Consider the following 8924-nt stretch of genomic DNA (forward strand, 5'->3'; position numbering starts at 1 on the left):
CAATTAGATTTGTTAATGAATTCAAGAGAAAATATTTTTTTTGACCTCTTGCCAAAATTTCTATTCAAGAGCAATAAACTATGCCTTACTTTTGAAAAGCAACAGCCTGGATTTGCAAACCTATTGCCTATATCAGTTCCTAATCTGCCTTTGTAACCTGGGATGTGAAAGTGAAGTTGGGATCTTCCTACATGAGATTTTCTACAACTGAGAGCACTTCTGCTACCAGAAGATACCTCTTCCTCTGCAGCAACCCAGTCTCTCACCATAGGAGAGATGGTGGTGTTTATACCTCTTCTTGATTCCTTCTCTGACACAGCACCATTTAAATCCATAAGATTTTATATTTCCACAAAAGTGTAAAATTTGAGCTTCCCAAGCATTAATCAAGTTCCTATGCTGGCTTTATCACTACATCAATCACCCTTCACTGACTGTCCTAATACATGCTCTTCACTCTAAAGAAGCTGTTTTCAAGTTCCATGATTTTCTAGAGGACTGTGTAACTACCTGAAGGATATTCAATAAAAGTATCTAATTAGAAGTACACATGCCACCAACAAGCTGAAGTTTATGAAGCTCAACGCTTATAGTAGAAAAGAGACAACATGCCTGTGATCACCAACACATAGATTATACAAATTTCATAAACCACAGATTAGCACAGGTGATTCACAAATAAGGACCTATAACAAGAAAAATTCAACAGCTAAGTTCTTGTAATTAAACTCCACATTTGAACTCTTCTGGAAGATTATCTATGATCCTTCTGACTACCTCACTTCCCTTACTTCAACACACTCCCTAGCAGTTTATTACAGTTATTGTCATTTGCATGTTCAACATACTAATTTTTTATTATTATTAATAAAAATGTCTAGGACTAACCTTAGTCTCTGTTTATAATAGTCCACATCTCCATCATCTCTCCATCGTCTCACTTTGTGATTCCCTGGTGTATGCTCTTCTTCCTCAGAGCTTGGAACAAAGTCATCATCATTTTCAGCTTCCTTAAAACCCTTATTCACCAAATGTTTTCTTTTTCTTGATAAACTCTTCAGTTCATAATCAGAATCATTCTCAGCAAGCGAAGATGCCTGTTCTTCTTCCTCTTCTGCTGCCTCTGGATCAAAGACCTCCTCATCAGGTACATACTCAGACTCCCCACTATCATCCTCTTGTTCATGCCTGCACTTCTTGGCCTCAAGATATTTCTGTTCCTTTGGAATCCTGGCCTTTGAATGAATCTGAAGGGCATGCTTCTGAAGATCTCTCAAGTGTTTTTTTAAACGCTTATCTGTTTTTGAGAGGGCCTTACCACTTTTTTCCTTTGTGGCAGCTGCAGGAGCCACAGGCTGAACACTTTTGGCTTGCGCCTTCTTCTTCACTCCTTTGTGACGGGATAACTTCTTTCTTTCAGATGACAATTTAGCCTGGTCTGCTAAGTACTTCTCAAAATCAGATGCTTCATTTAGCCTTAACTGTCGTGCCTTCTTCTCTGGCTTCTGAGGTATTTTAGTTCCAAATGGAGTCATCTGACCAGTTCGGATGAGCTCTGCCCACTCTGTTTCCTGAGCAGGCATAAGCATACTGCCAAGGGATGATGGACCAGGTTCTACAACAAAAGTCAGAACATACAGCATGCCTTTAACACCTTCTGTGTAGCTAAAACACAGCAACAAGGGTGTTACACATACTATCAAAATGCAAATACCTCTGAAACAACACACAGCAGCAAGAAGTACCATAAAATTACAATTCCCAATGATACGTGAAATCTAATGTACCACCTACATTGTCAATTGTCAGCATTTCACCACGTTCAGAACAAGAAACCACTGTGTTCCCATCTGCAGCAACACTGCCCATTTCAATTTTATTATTGATTTTTCAGTCCTACTCAAAAGCTTGAAATTTGACATTTTGATTACCACACTACAACAGACAAAAATCCCACAAAACACAGATTGTCCTACCATACGCTTCAAAAAAACCCAACGAAAAAACAACGAATAAGAAAACCAAAAAACCCAAAACCTGTCTTCCTAGCCTACAATACTAATATGAAGATGATGACTTTTAAAGTCAGATTAGCTGCACAGCACTCTGCCATGAAAGAGCACTTTTAGGTGCACTTACTATACACAAATGGTAACTGGTGTTTGAAACCAAAGAGAAAGAAAAGCTCTTGAATTCAGGAAGCTGAAGGGGAACTCTGCCCTGAAATCTCTTACTGGGATTGAGAATTTCAACATAAGGCTGTGAGGATTACCAGCACAGTTTAAATGCCCCATTTTAAAGCATTGTTTGTATCATATGTTTAATGAGTAACGACAGTGCACCAGGCATGAAAACCCCTCCATCTCCACCCCTTCCGACTGGAACTGCTCCATTTCTTCTGTTGGGCTCCACTCACTTTTTAGCTACATTTCAACACACTGGGTGCCTGAGTTTTGCTGCATGAGCCCTCCAAAGAAAACAGGATTTAGGATGCTTTTCTACTGAGAAAAGTTAACTGAGGCTTTGACTCCTTTAAGCATTGTTGAATAAGGAGAGAAGCATGAGATGTGCAAGATGGGATTCTACTGCAGCAACACGTGCAAGGGTCAAACAGCATAAAGAGTTTTTCCATCACTGCAAATATCAATATAACCCAAAGGTGATGTCTAGACACCAATGGGACCCAAACTTGCCCTGCAGAATACTGCAAGTTATTGACTGTGGCCAAGCTTAGTTTGCAGAGAGAAATAACACCTAGTAAAACACTGAGGCAACATATACATATATTCTGGAAGAAAACTTACTTTTCATTTTAAAAATCACACTGCAGCCTGAAAAGAAGAAGCACTCCCCCCTTCATTTCTAGTGATACTTCCCAACAGTAAGAAAAACCAATTTTGTTAATGCTGATTGATAGCATCCAGCATATAAAATGTAATTCAGTCATGATGTTAGTCATCTTTATCAAATTAGCTGTGAAAAAAATGTTAGGATTTCCAATTTATTAAGCCCAATACTCTAATGTGCCTCAGCCATCCCCACACAGCTGAACATGGATTAACATCCATTTTTTAAAACTTCCCATATGAATATGCCAAGATTCGCAAATCTGCAGGTGTACAGAGCAAGTGTTCTTAAGTATCTTTGAAAGCCAACCACCGAAATTTATTTCCTTACTGGCAAAAATCTTACAAAATAGCTTCAAACAAAAAAGAAAAAGGCATTACATCAAAGTAGAACAGAACTTTCAGCCTTTTCCTATACATACCTTCATCTTTCTCATATTCAAACTCATTTGCTTCATCTGCAAAGTCTGTTAAACCAAGTATTCCTTGGAGACGTTTTTGTTTTGCTTTTATCTTCTTCAGCTGTTGCTCCTTCAATGAGAATTATATAAGTAACTTAATTCTTAATCTGCTAACCTTTTAAACAATACTGAAATCAATTTATCTGCAGTATTTTCAACCAGAATCTCGTATTTAAATACTTACAGTATCACACTTGAGAAAAAAAAAGTGCAAAAAAAGTGTCACCATAATACTGTAGGGCTTCAACCCACAGGAGACACAATTTTGGGTGATGATTATCTTACCATATGTGTATACTAGTATCAGGTTTACACATATAAAATTCATGTGCACACTGCATTTTTATGTAAATTTCTTAAGGCCATTTTATGTATTGATTCTAGTGAAGGAAGCCCATCAAAGCAGACTGCTGAGATGCACAGAGAATACCATGAGATTTATTAATGACTGCAGGACTGGGATAATGACTACCAAGCCACAAATAACAGCTATAAGATTTACTAAGATTTATTCATCATCCCAGAAGTTTTGGAGAGTTTTGTTACAAAGGAAATGAAATTGTAAATCAGCCCAACATCCTGATAGGTGTTTGTACATGGTTAGTTCAGGAGTGGTCATGGTTAATTTAGCAGCAAAAAATAAAAAGTGAAATTACTTCAAAAGACCAATGTTACAGATTATGTAAGAAATATAGTTTATTACTGCTATGAAAATCATTCTTAGCTAATAATTCTTCTGTTATACCTTTTTTCTGATTGTAATATCCCCAACAGGGTATCTAACTGTGATGGTATGATTCCTTGATTTTGCTAACTTTCCTTTATGAAACAAAACATTCCAACCAGTAAAACAAAGATACAGGCAATGTAACCTTCACATTTGTAACTCCATGCTTTGGAAGTATTTCCTTAACCAGAAAGGCACATACTTCAATAAAAATCAAATCCATTGCAAAATTCAGGTTATTAGGACCATTTTTGTGGCTTGTGATTTTCAAAAGGAGATTTTATTTCACTTCAAAGATGGTTAACAACCAACTTGCAAGGAGGTCTGAACTTCCCCTGTACATGTGTGCAAATCTCTTCAAGCAGTATGAAAACATGCACAATAGTGATCATTCTTTAACAGCAAGTCTTGTTTAACGCATTTCTTCCTACTACCTCCAGCTACTTTTTTCTAGCCCTTTGCCACTGCTCTGTACTGTCCCATCACTTTCTTAATTGGCTAAATTATGAGCACTGTATTATCCGGGTTTTCTGAAATTATCAAAGTTAAAAAACTACAAGTGAATGAGTCAGTGACATATGACCTAAGAATGGCCTTCTGAGGACAAAGGACAGTAAGTTTCACAGTCAGGTTTGTCATTAGAGAAAGTACTAGGGTGAATTTCCAGCAGACAAGAAGCTGATCAAAGTGCTATGTTCCTGAGTAAGTTCCTCTTTTCTCAAATCTCTTTCCTATTCACAGCTGTAAAGGTCCATTGCCTACATTACCCTGATGCCAGCTGGATCGTTTTACAACTCCCTTAACTCTCTGCTCTGGCAGAAAAAAGCTGCAGCAGTTTCTGACAAAGCAATGAGATAAAGGGGCTCACAGAGAGAAACTATGTGTACTGACAAGATACAGGTAATGAAAGACAAGAACAAGGGAAGGAATAACCATGAGACCTGAGATCCAGTTAAACTACTGAATCATGCCCTAACAAGCCTTAGTCAATTCTCCAAATACTACTATGAGGGTTTTAATTAAATTAATCCAAATCGATCTTCTGAACTGGAAGACTGGAACTTCAGCTTTGTATCTTGTTCCAAAACACAGAATTAAAAAAAAAAAAAAAATCAGCACTTTAAATTTTTAAATTATATGAAACCATTTTAAAGGAAAGGAACAGCAATTCTAGACTGACTCTGAACTATATAATTAAGAATTATATAACAAAAGCCAAACCTTAAGACAAAGTACAAACTAAGTAGTGTTAATTAGAAATTACTGTAATCCAATTACCTTGTTATATTTTTGCCGTTTTACAGAATCTAGTTTTCTGTTAATATTTTTGTTGTCAGCAGCCTGAGGTGAAAGTTCCTCAATAATTTTATTTATATGTCTCAGAGATGTTGTACATGATCTGGAAAAATAATAAGATTGCAATGAACTGGTAAATTCTAGAAAGAAAAATAGCATACTCTCAATTCTGACAATTTAAAAATTCCAGGAGACTTAACGTAAGGCTTAAAAATCTCTAAATGTAAGGTTCTTAATATGCATAATATATTTAAATAACACTGGAAATGCTAACACTTAAAGAAGTTGTACATCATAAAGTATTTTTAAACTAAATGTTGGTAATAGTAAAATTCCAGAAGTACTTAAACTGAACAACCACTGTAGTATTTAGTACTCAAAAGTTACAAGTCTGATGATGACAAGCAAGAGTGGTTATTTTTATTATTCAAGGTAAACAAAACAACCCAAAAATCTAAATGGGGGAGCCCATGTTTTAATTTTCTAAAACGGTTTGAATGCTTTAATGCCATTATATAAGGAGACCTGTATTTTGTATCTTTTATGCAAAAAGTAGATTACAAGACAAAAATGCAATTTTACTAGACAGACTACTTCAAAGAATTAAGGCTTTTTTTATAATGCTCTGAGATTCTAATTTGTCTATCCTTATGAAGTATTCTGATATATGAATTAACAAACCTAGGTTTGTTGCTTTTGATGATTGGGCACTTCCTTCTTCCTTGCAAATGAATTCAACAAAACTTTAACAGGACTTTGGAATTTCAACTGGATTAACTTCAAACAATTTTATTCTCCTTTTTCTGCTTAAATTTGTGTGTATATTATAGAATCGTGCAGCTTCTAACACAAACTCTGCCAGCTAAAAACCACTTCTTGCCTGATTTTTTCTCTAGTCATACATTTGCTGTGCTACAGGATAATAAGCAATTCCATCATCCTTTACTCATGTCTAAGTTTTTTTAGTTCCTCTGCTCAAAGGCAGCTACACCTGTCAATTTTCTCAAAAGTCAACTTTCAGATTCTCACATTACATTTTATGCAGACAAGATTCTGCAAATCTGCATAAACCATTTGCAGTCCATCATGTAAATCTTGTTTTAGGACTTGGAGTGAAAGGTGAAAATAGAGGGATAAGAAAAAATCAGAGGATGCTTGTGAAAGAAAAATGGGAAAACATAAGCTAATTAACAGTGCTGCACATCACTCTTTCAATAATCACATACTCTAATTGTAATGGTTATGCTGCTCTATTATTTCTCTCAGTAACACCTTACTCATTATGTTCTTCTGCTCCACAACACTCAAAATTAGATTTCAGTACTGCAAACTTATTTAACTTCACATCTCCACACCCAAGGTGGAAAGTTAATGAAGTACATATAATTGAGGCCTACAGCACTCTTGAGCACTAAAAAAAAATACCATTAATGCAATACAGTGAAATGTAAACAGGTAGAATAATTTACCTGCAATAGTTCACACAGTAACTCCACAATGAGACAGGAAACAGAAAGGGAGATCAAATTGGAAAGATTACTGGGTCCTATTCCTCAAAGTCTTCTACTATCAATAGTATCAATGTTAGTTAAGCATTTGTTCTTTTAAGGTATCATTAAGTACTTCTTACAAAAACATTTGTGATAAGGCTGTTTTGGTAGTAGGACATTCATGACATGGAGTCATCCATGTTACAGAAGGAATGTAACTCGAAGTGGACGACCCCACAAAACATACAGAATTGAGGAAGTGACACTTCTGACTGTAACTTTCAATAACTGCCCAGAAAACAGATGTATCTTGGTCAGGTAGGAGACAAAGCACAAAAAGGAGGTGCACTCTACCTTGCTGCTTTGATGCATGACTAGATTACTCAAATAAGAGCAATGAAGCATTGTCTAATGTGAAAAATATTTTCTTCATTTTTAAAAGGCAACTCCAAAGAGTACGTGTGATCATGCACTTGCAAAACATATTTTTTTCTTTAAGATTTTAAAAACATGAGACACCAAGTCTCATTAGATTGTCAGTAGCAGAAAAAAACAGTAAGAAAAAACACAATTTACCTTAAATCCTCCAGCACTGACTCATACTCTTTTGATGCATTAGCTATTTTTGCTGCTTTAGTCGCTTCATTAATTGCATTATCTACTTGCTGAAGAACTCCTTGCTCCAACACATCCTGGTCATAGACATCAACTCCTAAATCTTTGAGCTCAGCAGCATGTGCACTACATGAGACAGACTGAATCTGCTGCCTGTTGATCTGTAAAAGGGGATGTCCTCTTCTGGGCACCTCCAAAGGAACAGCCATGGAAGTGGAAGCCTGGCAGTCAGAGCTGGGAACTCCGATACTATTACCCATATCATTGTCACAAATGCCATTTTCCTGTTCAGCTCCCAAGTCCTCATCATTATGCAGGCAATCACTGCTTGAAGTAGTGGCAGACTCTTGTTCTTGAATGCTGTTGGGCAGGTGGCTCTTGTGTGTTGTCATCCTCTGCTCAAAGGCAACAAAGAAGGACATTATCATAAGAACATCCACACACGCAAAGCTCCTTATGAAGACTGTGCCCCCCCCCAAAAGTAAGCAAACCAATAAGCACATTTATAATAAATTGTTTCAAAGCATCTGGTAGTCTACTTCTCCATCAGTCTGCCCTGCAGAGGCATCTTCACATCAATCTCCACAATCAAAAAATTGCCAAACCCTCTCAGAGACAATAATGTTTAACCCTCCTGGGAAACACTGATATGAAGACAAATAAGACAACGTGTAAAAATTACTTTCCTTGCCAGACAGTGAACTCAGTCTTGTGTGTAAATGGTCATGCTCCAGAAGACTGTGACATAACAAAAACATATGCAACTTAATATACCCAAACCCCAAAAATACAACTTTCAGAAACAGGTTAAGACTTGCCACTGAAAGCACCAGTGATGTAGGAGGCCGTAAGCTTTAGTTTGACAATTCAGCTTTAAAGTGGAGCATAAAGCACCTAATTTCTCAGGAAATTAATGCAGGACTGCCATACTAAGGCAAACCTGGAGCTGGTATAGTTCAGCGACCTCTCCGAGCGCGGCAGCCCATGGATCCCAGTCCCAGCTCACGGTTTTCTCGCCCCGCTCGGAACAAGCCCGCACAGGGCCTGGCCCTGCATTCATTCACACAGCAGGCACCACACCACGGCCGGCCCTCCGCGGAACCGCGGGGCCTCCGCCCGCCGGCACCCAGCGGTGCTGGGCAGGAGCGGCGCTGCACCCACCTCTGCCTGCGAGCGAGCGAGCGCTGCGCTGGGACGGGGCTGCCGCTGGGGCGGGCAGCGCGGGGCTCCGGCTCCGCCGGGCTGTGCCCCACGGCTCGGCTCGGCTTGGCTCGGCTCGGCTCGGCTCGGCACGGCTCGGCTCGGCTCGGCACGGCACAGCGGCACCGCCGGGCCGGGCCGGGCCGGGCCGCGCTGCTGCCCCGGCACGGCTCCGGCTCTGCGCCTGCGCGGGCCCGCGCCGCGCGTCACTTCCGCAGCGGCGGGACTGCGCGTGCGCGGCTCGGCCCCGTCCCCTCAGGGCTCGGCCCCGGTCCGGGCCCCCTGGGGA

At 39.2% G+C, this 8924-nt stretch overlaps 1 protein-coding gene across 2 annotated transcripts in view; it reads right to left on the minus strand.

Annotated features, from left to right (window-relative positions):
• The window catches only part of ERCC6 (ERCC excision repair 6, chromatin remodeling factor), a 44146-nt gene extending 35423 nt beyond the window's left edge, over positions 1–8723 (minus strand). The window contains exons 1-5 of one of the 2 annotated variants that reach the window (XM_021539296.2): positions 8597–8723; positions 7397–7830; positions 5313–5433; positions 3269–3377; positions 889–1615 (exon numbers count right to left, since the gene is read on the minus strand). In XM_021539296.2, the coding sequence (XP_021394971.2) occupies positions 889–1615; positions 3269–3377; positions 5313–5433; positions 7397–7827 (1388 nt within the window). In that variant the 5' untranslated portion in view covers positions 7828–7830; positions 8597–8723. Of the gene's footprint in view, positions 1–888; positions 1616–3268; positions 3378–5312; positions 5434–7396; positions 7982–8596 lie in introns of those variants that run through there. The other variant, XM_021539287.2, reaches the window with a different exon arrangement.
• Positions 8724–8924: the final 201 nt, after the last annotated feature.

Source organism: Lonchura striata, chromosome 7 (assembly GCF_046129695.1).
Source record: "Lonchura striata isolate bLonStr1 chromosome 7, bLonStr1.mat, whole genome shotgun sequence".
NCBI lineage: Eukaryota > Metazoa > Chordata > Aves > Passeriformes > Estrildidae > Lonchura > Lonchura striata.